This window comes from Aristolochia californica, unplaced genomic scaffold, assembly GCF_029961685.1.
Source record: "Aristolochia californica isolate CCGP_79_NKW_82.1479 unplaced genomic scaffold, dmAriCali1.0.hap1 SCAF_14, whole genome shotgun sequence".
Classification (NCBI taxonomy): domain Eukaryota; kingdom Viridiplantae; phylum Streptophyta; class Magnoliopsida; order Piperales; family Aristolochiaceae; genus Aristolochia; species Aristolochia californica.
Window position 1 is genome coordinate 4,232,643 of NW_027181815.1, and position 14,531 is coordinate 4,247,173.

General features: G+C 36.7%; 1 protein-coding gene across 1 annotated transcript; it reads left to right on the forward strand.

Annotated features, from left to right (window-relative positions):
- The first annotated feature begins 3,962 nt into the window (after positions 1 to 3,962).
- LOC137950457 (ethylene-responsive transcription factor ERF003-like) lies at positions 3,963 to 5,445 on the forward strand. Its single transcript, XM_068796934.1, has 2 exons — positions 3,963 to 4,144; positions 4,480 to 5,445. Exons 1-2 carry the CDS (start codon positions 4,062 to 4,064, stop codon positions 4,922 to 4,924), a joined length of 528 nt encoding a protein of 175 aa, XP_068653035.1. The 5' UTR covers positions 3,963 to 4,061; the 3' UTR covers positions 4,925 to 5,445.
- Positions 5,446 to 14,531: the final 9,086 nt, after the last annotated feature.

The following is a 14,531-nucleotide window of genomic DNA, read 5'->3' on the forward strand; positions in this document are numbered from 1 at the left end:
TGGGCTCTTGAGGTCCAATATCAGACAACACTTTGTGGCCTGGTAAGAAAATAAAATATTACAAATAATATTTTTAATAAATTTTATATTTTTATTAAATGGGTTTATTGCTTCTTGATTTATTTTTTTATTGGATAAGAGATTATTTTTCCATCTATTTTAACTTTTTATAGAATAAGACTATATAAATTGAATATACTAAAATTCATTTATTTTTTATAATAAATTTTAATTAAAAATGTTCAAAGGAAGAATAGATAATTAAAAAACCTTATGAAATTATAATTATTAAAAAAAAAATGAACTTAAGCCGTATAAGTTAAAGTGAGCATAATTTTCATTTTTATTATCAAAATTGAATGAATGATTTAAAATTTGATTTTTATGATACATTTAAAGTAGTCTTGTATCCCTCATTTTAATTTTTTTTATAAATTACATAAACCCACCCTTTTAAATGTTGATAGTAAGTAGGGCGTTTGTATTGGTTGTAACAATTCCAAAGCAATCGTAGCAGGCCCAACATGGTGCTTGTGAGTAAGCCCACGGGTCATGTGGCGGGACGCGGGAGTGACTCGGACAGGACTTGGGGGGACTTGAACTGGACTCGGAGGCGATGCGGGTGCGACTCGGATAGGACACAGTCGGGACACGGGGGCTACTCGAAGCAGGCCCAACATGGTGCTTGTGAGAAAGCCCATGGGTCATGTGGCTGGACGCGGGAGTGACTCGAACAGGACTTGGGGGCGACTTGAACTGAACTCGGGGGCGATGCGGGTGCGACTCGGATAGGACACAGTCGAGACACGGGGGCTACTCGGACAGGATGTGTGTGCGACTCAGGCTCGATGCGGACACGATGCGAGAGCAACTCGGATGGGACGCGGGCACGAGAGTCGGACTCTTATGCGACTCACTACACTCAATTGCTTCGAAAGTTCGAGAGTAGGACCGGTATCCAAATGCCCATTCCTATTTGAAATGATATGTCTCGGACTGTTTTGAAGGAATCCAGAACGGAGTCCCAAAGTGCTACGGGCGACGGACGTTAATGCACCCATCGCAATCCTTCAAATCTAAACGACGAAAGCCTGTCGCCATCGTCTTTTTCTTCCAAAGTTCAAAATTCGGGAAGAACAAGCTGGGGATCTAACAGGATCCCATGGACTGCGGATCTTCACAACAAGACAACTCAACTTCACCATTTATATTCTTGCCTTCCCTTTTGATCAAACCGCGTTTTAACTGTTATCCATAATTCCGCAGAGGTCACATTAAGAGATGTCACCTCGGTTGCAAACCCACTAAGCTTGCTCAAATTCCTTCCCTTGTGCCATGACGCCAGGAGAGGCTTCAACGACTCGTTTCTGGTTTTCGCTATTTCAAATTTATACAACTGTAAATGTTGTGGTGCGCAGACTTTGGATGTAAACGAGAAGAAATTTCAGCTTCCTCTGTTCCTAGTCTTTCACTTTTTCCTTCTTACAAAACCGCGTTTTACCTGTTCGCCGTAATTCCGCAGAGGTCAGCGATTGGGGAAATATTCTGTTTGGCCAAAACCCATTTCCACTCAATCCTGTGAGTGACCAAAGTGATTGGGGAATTTTTCTGTTTGGCCAAAACCCATTTCCTGTGAGTGGCCAAAGCAATGGGGGAATTGTTCTGTTGTTGCGGAAGGGAGAAGATGCATCACATTTTTAGTATTAGTTCTTCCATCAAACTGTATCTTTTCTCAATTTTCGTATTACTACAAGGAGGAACTACTGGCTCAGCCATTTATGGTGACTGATTTTCTCTTTTCGATGCAGTATGATCCATGCAGAAAGCCAATACTAGTTTATACTTGGATTGAAGCATAAAACATGCAACAGTGACGCAGCCCTCACCTGTTGGCTCAAAATGGATAACTATTCCAGTGCTGAAACAGCATTGAAGGGGCTCTCATAAGTGGTGAATATAAAAAGGTTTCTGCTGGTATGGGAGTCAGCCAACATCCTTTTCAGATTGCCCAGTGACGAGCATGACTCAGACCGGGTCTCCATGCTTCGAGGGTCGAGCGAGGAGACAGCTATCATCACCCATGTTACTTGTTTGTCCCTATCACGCGTTGTTCGGGTCCCACTCTTCACCTCATCCTTTGACATTTTCACATGCCCTTTTCCCTCTAAATTCCTTTGTTAGCTGTAAACCATATGGAGCAGAAGATAGAAAAGAAAAAATAAAAAAAAATGTAACATTGCTCACACGGTAAGCAACAACGGTCACGGTTTTTTCCCGCTTCTTTTTCTTCTTTTCTTTTGGACTTTTGCCTTTTGGCATCTATGTTGTTTGATTATTTGCTTAAGAGAAATCTGGCGTGAGATATCCATCCCTTCAACGGAATTTTTGATTAGGACTTGCTTCAACATGGTCATGAAGCATCGAGTTCCATCTTGTATGGCTTTTAAGTCTTTCTTTTTCCTCCTCTTACGCGTTTTATTAGTCATTTTCATTCAAACTTCGACGTATTTTCACGGTTCAGACTTCAGACCTACGCATGACAGATGAGACCAGAACTGGCAGGGTACATGTAGAAGCTTTCAATCACCCTTTCGCTCTCCGGCAACATCAGCAAAGTGGTGAATCCACTGGCTCATGATGGTGAATAACACAGGAACAGTGGCACCTACTACCAGAAGGTTTTTGTGTGATGGAAGGTCCAAAATCCAAATCCCCAGCTCATAATGGTGAAGAACTATCAGATTGTTGGATATTTAACAGGTGGTTTGGTTTTAAAACATCAAAACGGCAACTCCTTGGACCCCATCTTGTCATCCTTGCCGGTCCCCCCTGTTCCTCAATCCCCTCGTAGCTAAGCAGCCATCAATGTACTGAGCGTATGGGATCATACACAGGGGTCCCAGTTGCCCTTTTTTCTTGGTTCTTGCCATTCAATGGATGAATGTAGGAAAAAAAAGAGTAGGATTCTGTATTTCTGTGTCCGTTTGATGGCGTCAGACAGAGAGAGAAGGCAGCAAGGAGGAATTTCGAGGCAGGAGTAGCAGCGGAGATCATGGTTCTTTTTTTATATCGTTTGTCCTTATTTAAAACTCCAAAACGCGGTTATCTCACGTGGCTGAGCAGTGGGGTTATCAACAACTTCCAAAACATAAGACTCTCTCCTGTGTCCTCTCCCCTAGAAGACGACAGATGCTTGGCTTAATTGCTCTCTCCATAGCTACCATGACATGAACAAGGCCCCACCAACATTACTACCAAAGTAAAAATCATATTTAAGTTTGTATGACTGACCTCAGTTTCTCTCTGTCTCTCTCTCTCACTCTCTCTTCCTCCTTCCTTTCTTTTTGAACAGTGCATTTTCCTTTACTTGATTAGGAGACCAAATAGCTTCATTAAAAACCTAATCTGAAAATGGGTTGTCTTAATTTTCCACTAAATTTGCCCCATTTCAGCTGCAACGAATGCTTGAATCAGATCTTTTTTATCTTAGTTTTTGCATTGAGTGGTTCTGATTGTGTCCCTGAAGTTCTTTTAAATAGTTGGAAGTTATGAACATGGGTGTTCTAGCATTTAAATTCTTCTCCTGCACTAATGGCAACATGAGAAAAAAACCCAAAGAGATCAGTTCTTGTTTGATTTTACCATATCAGTGGCTCTAAATGGTTGAACTTACAGCTGAGATCTTTTTAAAAAGAACAGTTCGAAATTTGTTATTTCATTGAACTCAGAAGGATTGTTGGCGAGGCTGTTGTTGTCCATATACAGAGTAAACCATGAGCCTGGCACATGATTTGAGAGACTTGTGTGAATAAAGAAATGGAAAAGGGAGGAAGAAAGACCAAAGTCTGTAGGACCCACACACCTAAAATGGCTGCCAGTGGGACAAAGGAAGCCTCCAGCCCGGGAAGAAACCACTACAAAAACCCCTGCATCCCCCTCTCACCACCTCCCTTTCACCACACACCCAAATTCAATCAGGGAAAAGGAAAGGGTAACCCCTCCTCTACTTTTCTGCCTCTAGCAATCCCCGTTTCTGTTAAGCTCCAATTAGCTCAATTAACATGGCCAGGCCGCAGCAGAGATATCGAGGCGTCCGACAGAGGCATTGGGGCTCCTGGGTTTCTGAGATCCGCCACCCCTTATTGTATGCTCTTTATCCAATCGAGTTAGTCTAACGATCAATGAACAATTTGGAAGCTTCGAATTTTTGTTACGGAGCAGCCTCTGTTATGCAATTGCTGGTTCCTGCTCTGTTTCATTTGCTTGAAGCTTTATCTTGCTCTCTTATTTGTCTAATTCGATTCTAGATTTGCGCTCAACTTTAGTTCGGTTGAGATTGAATAATTCATTACTAATTCAAACAGATGGATTAGTTTAGACTTGTTAAAGCATGCAACTGGTCATTTTTATCCTCGGCAAATCGCTTCATTTTGGGTTGTCCGAGCGCGGAACTGAACAATGTTTTGTGCTTATACGCAGGAAAACAAGAATTTGGCTTGGTACATTTGAGACAGCAGAGGATGCTGCCAGAGCCTACGATGAAGCAGCAAGACTAATGTGCGGACCAAGGGCGAGAACCAACTTCCCCTACAACCCCAATGTCTCTTTGTCTTCTACCAAGTTCTTGTCAGCTGCTCTGACAGCGAAACTGCATCGCTGCCACTTGGCTTCTCTGCAACTAGCTCGACCGGCATCTAAGGAGATCAAAAGGGAAGTTAATGACAGTCGAAGCTGTCCGGAATCTGACGAGTCGAATGTGAGGTCAGGGGAGGCCAATTGGGTGATGAAAGTTCAAATGGAGAACACCACTAGCCACCAACAGCAGCAGTACAGTCCCATCGAAGAAGATGACCATATCCAACAGATGATAGAGGAGCTGCTGGACTATTCTGGGTGCTTGGAGCTACGGCCGCATGCCCTTTAGACAATCTTCAAATTCTAATGTAACCCATTTATTTTTTCTCTTATTTTTGTTTCACTCGGCCAAAACCAGAGCCATCTCCATTGTAGCACTTTAAGGTCATGTCCAACTTCATGTCTTTCCAAGTGGCCTATGAGATGATGTTGTATGTACAGTGAGAGCTGCCCTCCTTATGAGGTGAAATACTAGAATAGAGATACTACACTCTTCCGTTATGCCACTAGAAGTGAACACTGTAACATGAAATTGGTGTAAAAAGCAAGGAATTGGAAGGTTCAATTCCCACTAGCTTTCAACTGACCTTTTTGGTTTTGAAAGGGGGCTTTTTTTCTTTTCTTTTGGTGGGTGTTGAGAAGATGGCCATGGAACTGCTGCTGTTGATGAAATAACAGGGGCGTCATTGAGGGCATTGATGGTGGGTAAGTTTGGCTCTTCTCTTTTTTGTTTGGATATATGGAAGGCATGTGACTTCACATGCTATTCAATATCACTTGGTGTTGTTGGCAGATTTGAAAATGATGATTAATGATGGCCATGAATCTGTTCTCTGCTCAAAAAGTCATCTTCTCTCATCCACTGCCTGCCCTTTTTATTATCTGGCTCTACCTCTCTTCCGTGCATGGTGGGGGCTTTGACTGTCCAAAAGCTGTTCTTTGACCCACAAACGTTATCCCTCTATCTCATCTTTATCTACCTCTTCACTCTGTCCAAAACTTCTCATCTCTTTCAATTGATCTGGACATGGATGGATTGAACAAGAACATTTATCAAACTCCCAATGTTCTACCACAGAAGCTGCATTAAGGCCCCAATTGAGCCAAATGACATCAATAAACAGGGGAATTTATTTATTATAAGGATGAATCTTGATTGAGAAAATTAATACTTACTTGCTTGTCAATCCTCTCCATTCACAATATAAAATGATTGTCTTGTCAATTCTTCCTGACAAAAATAATTTACAAACGAAATTGCTTCCCAATCATCAGCTCTTAGATTTTAGATGCTGAGTGTATCGATGCTCACACCCATGTGGTAAACAAAATCTATTGGACCAATGATCCGTTTTTTCCACAACTTCCACTGCCAGAGTAGAAAATGACAAGCTGCTTTTTCATGTTGCAGAAGGGGGAAATCCATGTCCCCTTTGTAATTGTTTAAAAGTCACTAATAGGTGGCGGTTGAAATGTAAATGGAGATGGACTGATTGAGAGATTTCCAGTGGTAGATATTGATATTGATAAAGAGTATTGGTTGGGCAGCATGAAAGTGAAGGGATACTGACCCTGCCATGCCCTAAAGGGTGCTGCTAAAGGGTAAAATTCCTACTTAATTTAAGTTGGAGAGAAGTAAGAGCAGTGTGTGGTGGCTGCTTGATGTAGAAATAGAGGAGAAATAACCATTTCTTTGGTTTGTCCTCTACAAGTAAGAAAGGGACATTTGAACCAGATGAAGGAGCCAAATGGTCTTGAAATTCCCAGTCACTTGAGAGCTCAGTAGTCGTCTTTTGACACAAACAGCATGAAGCATGAAGGGACATGCCACCGATCAATGTTTTTTACCTTATAATAAAAGCTCCTTCTCTCTGAATTTACCTTCGTCTCTTCTCTCCGCTTTTTACTATTATATTCTCCTGTACTGCTTTGGAGAGGGGGGAAAACAATAACTTTGGGCAGTGTAACAAGGCAAGAAGAAAGAATACTCAAGGCTTTTACATCAAGATGAGGACTCGCAGAAATGGTTATTTGTACAAATAAAGGGAGCTGAGTCTCAATATCACAATGATAAGGTTGGTGCTTGATAACTCGATTCTTTTTTTTGTTATAGTCTCCAGGGTTTATAACTCTCCTTCTCTCTCTCTTTACATCTTCTCTTTGTGCATCAGAAGATAAGGTAAATAAACTCCTGTGTGAACAATGATGCTTAATCCAATCAGTCTTGTCTTCATGATTGCCAGCCAAATATCATTATCTATTTTCTTCTTTTCACTGTACCAAGAGGTTTCTCACTTGATGTTTGAAATTGGGTTAATTTTTCCTTGGTCTAAAAACTTGATTTGAGGCAAATTAAGGGGTGTTCACAGTGGGAGAGTTTGACCCCTGAATCGGACTTGCCCCATCTCAAAACTAAGTCTACTCGACCAAGTTACGAGTTTGCTGCGGTTTTTCTACTAATGAGTAATTTGGATTTGGTGAAACCAGAGATAAGATGACCAGATTCATGACTGATGAAAAATGACAAGCTTTTATAAGCTATCAACGTGAAATGCGATTATAAACTTGATTTACAGCATTAGTTGTGCATAATCTTTCCCCGATAGAAACTTACTGCTCTTCTGTTTCCATCAAATGCTTATGGACGAATGGGGTTTACATGCAACAGAAACAGATGGGATGATCCGTCCCTCAAACGGAAAAATCACCTGAATTCAATGGTTACACAGTGCAAGATGAGATCACCCTTAAAGAAAGCAGTCAAAGCCAATCATGGCAAGAAGAATCTAATATTCAAACATCTTTGGCTGTTATCATAAGCTTCCAAATGCATCAGAAAAAAAAATTACAAAAAAAATGCTGCAAAATCTAATCTTTGATATTAATAATTTCATGGGGCCCCAACCTCGCTAAAAGCCAAATCACTTTCCACCTTCTCCTTATCTGTTTTTTGTATGTTGGATCTTGCTTTAGTTACTTTAGGGGAGGGCATGCCTTGTCCTGAAATGATCCTTCCCAAATCAGAAAGGACAACAGAGGACCCGACCCCATCAGATGATTATTGTTGGTTGGTGGCCTTGAAAGCCCTACTGGGTCAGCAACGACATCTGCTGTCAGCAAGTGCAGCGGATTGAAGTACTGAGAGTGCCAATGGAGGTTGCAGCCTCTCTCCAAACTGCTGCATACCTTCCCTGGGATGGTGGATGGTCTGCAAGAATTGGTGAAGCAGAAGCAGGAGAAAGATAAAGAATAGAATAGAATGGCATAACATGGGTTGTGGAGCAGGAGCAGCTCTATAAGAAAGGTCAAAACATTGTTTTATTAGAGATCAGCAAATGTTCTCCATTATTGAGTTCTCAGGAATCTTCTTCGTCCATGGCTGGACATGCACGCTCACAAAGCTGATCACCAAAAACTCCCTTGAATCACAGCATAAAGAGTAAAATATTACTTGAAAGTTAAGGAATAAAGAAAATGGGTGCCTCGTCTCACAAGCTTACATGCACTGGAGAGGCTTTGTCGGAGTACTAATCACAGTTTGAGCTTGGTTCAATGCATCCACACACCTAACTAAGTGCAAAGAGATTAGATAATAATAATCATGGGTCGTAATAATCGATCAACGTCGACGCATGGTTGGAAGAATAGTTTCTAGGTAGATCACATGGGTTCTGGTATTAAATTTGGCTCCGAACGCAGAGGAGAGGAAACAACAGGCTTGGTCCAACGATGATGGTGTGTATCCTTAGCTTGACTTGTTTTTGTTGAGGGTGCGCAACTGGAGTAGATAATTCAGAAGCTATTATATACGTTCTGTGTTCTTGTCATCTATCGTTTCATGTGTCGTTGTCTTTTCTGGGTTTTCTTTTGGTGGATGGAAATGGAGCTCTATTTGTTTCCATCGATCCTCTTCTCTGCCATGTCAAACTGGTCGGTATTTTTTAAGAGAAGCAGATTCCTTACCACATCGAAGGAGGGTTTTCCGGATTGTGTTGGCGCAGATGATCCCTACGTCTACATCTGCTCTTCTCGACAATCGATTCCTTTACATGTTGATCATCTTTCGTAATATATATATATATATATATATATATATATATATATATATATATATATGTTGATTAAGAGTTTTTTATAGGTCTTGGGCGAGGATGATCATTGATACTCGTCTGCGTTTGTTTGTGACTCGACCGGGTTTTGTGTTAACTCGGTTGAGTGGGTATGAGTAACGGAATAGAAACAATTTTTTATGATATAACTCTTCTTGGATGATATGGGCCTGGAGTGTTGAAGATGGTTCTCATAATCTTTATAGGACTAGGGTTTCAGACCAGCTCTAGGGAGATGGACATGAAACCATAAAACTTGCTTGGTCCAAACGAGGACACAGTTTCACAAAAAAAAAAAAAAATGCATCTATTAACTATGATTTTAAATTTTAATCGACACTTATTGAGTTCTATTAGTGTCCTCATTTAGGTGGATTAATGTTTATTTGTGAATTTAATTTTAAATACTCTCTACTTAATATTTATCTAAATATTCATAAGAAAAATACACTGGTTAATAGAGCCTTATTTAAAAATAACCCACAAAATAATTAAGCAAATAGGTAAGATCGATTATGATTGAAAAAAATAAGCAAACTATCAAGACATGGGTCTCAAAGAAAATATAAAATGTGGGATAAATCAAGGGCATGATTTCAAAATAACCCTTAAACTTAGTAGTTAATTTATAAGTTCATGGTCACACACATTATTAAATTTAAAATATTTCACTATTAAGCAGCTAAAAAAGAAAAATAATTTTTTTACCAAGTTGGGCCCTTTTCCTTGAAAGATAATTAAACTAGAAATATATCATGCAATGTTGGAAATTTGTAGCTTCCATTGGCTTGCAACTCTATAACCTTCATATATAAGAATGCTTGAGGAAGGCTATTAACCTTGGCTACACCTAATTTTTTCTCTTTAAAAATCTTTGTTTATAAAAATCTCCCTTCTTTGTATTTTACAATAATGTCATTGTTTTTTATTTTATTATTAAAATAATAAAAATATAAAAATATAAAATAAATATCAATCATGAATGCATGAGACAATAAAAATATAAAGAGTATGCAAAAATTTTAATTGTTCAAGAACTGGTATGGAAGAGTCTTGCATGACTCTCATAGCCAAAAATCTTGTAGTGCCAGAATTGATATGGAGGAGTCTAAGAGGAGTCTGATGGGAGGAGGTCTTATAGAAGAGTCTCAGTTAAAAGTATTTTAGTTATGTTAATCTTCTATTTATATTTAGTTTTTCAATTGTTATACGACTTATCTTTTCGTGTTTGACTTGAGTGTGATTGGCACAAGGGTAGTTTAATTGTAATTAAATTCTTTTTGTTTTCTCTATTATAAATAGAAACTCATTGTACTCAATTTACAACAAGTTAGTGAAGTATTTATCTTTTCCAGAAATTCAACATGGTATTAAAGCAGGTTCTATGAGTTGACTTAGTCAACTCACAGAGATAATATTATCCTTTCCTGATTTATCATCTTAGTAGTTTATGTTTGTATTCTACTTTTTCTTTTTTTTTCTATCATTGTACCCATTGTTCCATTTACATTAGCACCTCAATAGTGAACTATCCATATTTCAATTATATGTTGACAGAAATATCCTTGGAAAGAGAAATAGAGAAATAAATATTTGAAGTAACATAGGTCAGACAAAAAAAAGAGGTTCAAGTAGTAGCAAAAAACTTTAATTTTCTAGCAATTTATGCCATCAAGAATGAAACTTTTTATGGAAAGTTATATGTGAAAAGAAAGACCAGTAAGTATATTATCTAACCTATGAAACCAATTTTCAATCTAAGTTATCTAGAGGGATATATCAATATCGGAAGAGTCAATGGTCATGCTGGCCAAAAAAAAATAGTACTCAACTCAACCAGACTCCAGAATCCAAAATCTATTAGATTCTCTCTCTCAAAAGAAATATATTTCATGAAGAAATATTGTACCTTAATGAAATATTTAGTAGTGTAGTTTCATAAGAAGTAACTTTATATCGATTTGATCTATATGTAGGGAGATATTCTTATTGGAGTCGTCAAGGGTCATGCAACAAACCAAACCAAATCAAATAGTCGTAATAGATTCAAGAACGATGTTTTTTATATCAAATTAAATATCTTTGAGTCTAATTTCTTGACCAATAATCAGTTTGTGATTCTGAACTATATTTGAGAGATATCGATATCAGAAGTACCTAAGGTTAGTTATGCCAAAAATCTCTCCTTTTCCTTTTTTTTTTCTCCTATTATCTTTTCATGCATTTATGTGGATTGAGTTTCATTTTCTTCTATGGTCCTAGTTTTTAAGACAAATTTCTCTTCCAATCAGAGAGTGTTGGTTAGGCTTAATCACTCAATTAGGCGCTTGTTCAATGTATGTGATATCCTGCTTGGATGTTGTTTTCAATTTTTGTGTTTTGTTACTTGATTGTGTATCTTTTGCATCATCATCTCCAAAAATTATACTTATCCCTAAAAATTTTCTTTGAGGTTATACTTGGTCTAACTAGTTTGTTAAAGTTATTTTTACAGTTTTAACATCACAATCTCCCCTATTTTTTTCGAAAAGAAAAAAAAAAAGATCACATTCTAGATTCATTTGGAAGTATGAGTGTTGTATAGTAGTCTCCTTTTGATTAAAATTGTTTTTCTCTAGTACTTCTTCAATTTATCATTTTTTGTTTTCATCACTTTAGAGTAATGCCTGAACCCTCCACCTAAATAGTATAGGAGTGTATACAGTATTCAGCTCGAGCCAAGTCTTTTGTATTTTACCCAAGAGGTGATTTTTGTTTGAGGTGCCCTTAAAAAGTGAGTAGTTTTTTTTGTGCCTAAAATTGGGCCGTTTTTCTACATTTGAAATTTGAGCTAAGTGTGTTTCAAACAATGACAGTTTTGACTGGGCTTATGGAGCTTTGTTGTTTGGGTAGGAGTATCTTTTTTATCCCCAACTTGAGAGGGAGAATTAGAATAATAAGGTATTTTACAATAAAGATGTATTTTGTTCCACATATTGTGGTAATTTTTATGTGAGCAAAATATTCAAGAAAGGGGGAGAACAAAAGATGTAGATTTTGCATCTATGAAGATTTTTTTTAGCAAAAAAAGATTGAAGACCAATAATTTTTTTTCCTTGTATGTTGGAGTAATAGATTCAACCTGAGGCGGATTGTTGAAGGGCTGGAATTGATACGGTGGACTCTAACTAAAGTCTTACGGAAAGAGGTCTCACAGAAGAGTCTTAGATAAATGTGTTTTAGTTATATTAGTCTTCTATTTATGTTTAATTATTTAATTATTCTAGGACTTATCTTTTAGTGTTTGACTTCGGGTGTAACTAGGACAATATTAGTTTAATTGTAATTGGATTCTACTTGTTTCATCTATTATAAATAGAGGCTCATTGTACTTAATTTACAACAACTTAGTAAAATATTTCTATTTTTCAAAAATTCAAAAAAAATATTTACTTTTTAACTTAATTAAAAATTAGGTGTACATAAGTTAGACGGATTTGGGTCCATACTCCTTTTTATGTAAAGTCCAAATAGATGTAATTCTTTGCCTGTTGCGTCTTCACTCACCACACACTTAAATGATATTAAATAGTCCTTGAAATGAAGCAATGGTTAATTCAAGGTGTGTATTGATTGTCTTTGAAAAATAAATGTTTTTTTACATGCACAAGAATCTAATAATTCTTTCCAAAAAACAAATAGATCATACATGTTCTTATATGCACATTATAGCAGGAACACCATTTGAACTCTTTAGAATCAATTATGGTTGCTCACATTCACAAATTTTAGAAAATGCTATAATGAAGAAAAAAAGTTAACACTAAAATTTGAATGCAAAAAGATGAATCTTTGAAGAATTTTAAAAAGTAGAAGAGAAAAAATTGAAAGACAAAAATCTTAAGACTAAATATTCATTTTTTTCCATTTCACTAAAGGTCGTTTGTATAAGCCTCTCAAATGTGAATGTTGTGAAATGATTTCATTAACCATTTCAATTTTGGGATGAAATGGTTCTTTGTCCTTTTCAAATGAGGCCACATTTCAATACTCAAAACACGACTAATATTTCCACTTGGTTTGAAATTTCAAAAAACTTGATATTCAATTATTTTAAAAGGATTAGGAATTTTTAAAATGTCAAAGTTTTGACAATCATTAAAATTTAAGTTTAAGTGGCTACCATCTTTTAATCTAGTTGGAATTTCATTACTCCTAATGGTCATATATGAACTAGTTTAGAACTTGGACTTTAGATATAGGTTGTCAGAATAATGAACAATTAAGTATTTGTTTTATATAAAAAATTTACCAATTATCGACTATTTGATGTCAAATTTACGGTTTGCCAAATTGATAATTTTGCCCCTAGTTTTGTTTCGACATTATCATTTCAATTTGACTCTTCTTTCTTTAACCCAACTATCTGATAACGTAGATGTTCGATAGTGTATAACATAGTATTCCACTACATAGTACCATAGAAATTGTATATTTATTTGTACATAATGGCATTACAAGTGGTACAAAAATTATTATTCTAAGTCCACAGTGAGATAATATGACTCGGTGTGAATATTTGCTTTTTTGGGTAGGTACCCTATAATTTCATAGACAATGACTTGGTGTTTGGCTAGAACAAGAGAAATAAACATTATTCTCTTTATTTAGAGTATTATTATAGTTCTACTTTATATAGTAGATTATGTTCTTGATACCCTTTAAGACAATGTCAAACTAGAATCTATCATACTCTTATGAATCGTATCTATCTACAAATATGGTATTTTGGAATGCATAATATAGTATTCTACTACAAAGTAACATAGACTAAAAAGGGAGAAACAAAGATTTAAATGAATCTCTAAAAACGGGTAAGAATTTGTAACAATAAGCTCAATTTGCCTTGAAGCTTCATAGTGAGGAGGAGAAGTTTTCAACAATTAATTAAAGCAACAAGTGAGGGAAGACACTATAGCCATGAAAGTATGGTTTGGAATCTCTGACACTAAAGAGGCTTGTTGGGAGTGAGTCCAAACTAAAAATGACCACACTCATCAAAGAGTTCAAGGCCCTAGTTGAGAGGATAGAGGACTTGGGATATTATTCATGTACATATGTTTAATTATTTTTACCAATATTTTATTTGTAAATTTTAGTGGAGTTTTGAACGAGAACCTATTCAAATGTATAGATGATTTAGATATGATTGGAGCCTATTTATGGGCTTTAGTTGTACATAAATATATGGTAGAGGTTGTTCTCAACTTCATTCCAAGAGGAAATGTCACATGATCTGCCAAATATAAACTTTTCTTGTTGCTAATAGTATGTAGTCTTAATTGCTCACTCGTTTCTCTGATGTTCATGTCCTATTGAAAGTGATTTTTATTGAAATTAGTGATTATTATTATAGGGATAGTTTAAGAAATCTACCATCATCCACACACCTTTAGTTCTTGGTGCCATCTTGTGCATGTACCTATGAGATATGTTTTGCATGAAACTCATCTTAGACACCTTAATCTGACTTATTAACAAAAATCAATTTCGTCCTAGAGTTGGCGCCACTTTTGAAGACCAACTAAAAAAAGTGTTACTACTTTAGCTTTGGAAATCAAGAAATGAGTTTTTCTTGGATTCCTAGACTGGAAATTAAAACATGGGGAACTATTTGGGAAAGTCAGAAGAATACTGAATTAGAAAGACACTTAGAAAATAGTTGTTAAGTCTTCTCTGAGATACTTTCCTAATTTAACTCCATGTCTTATCTTACATACTTTCCTAATTCAACTCCAACTCTTAGAC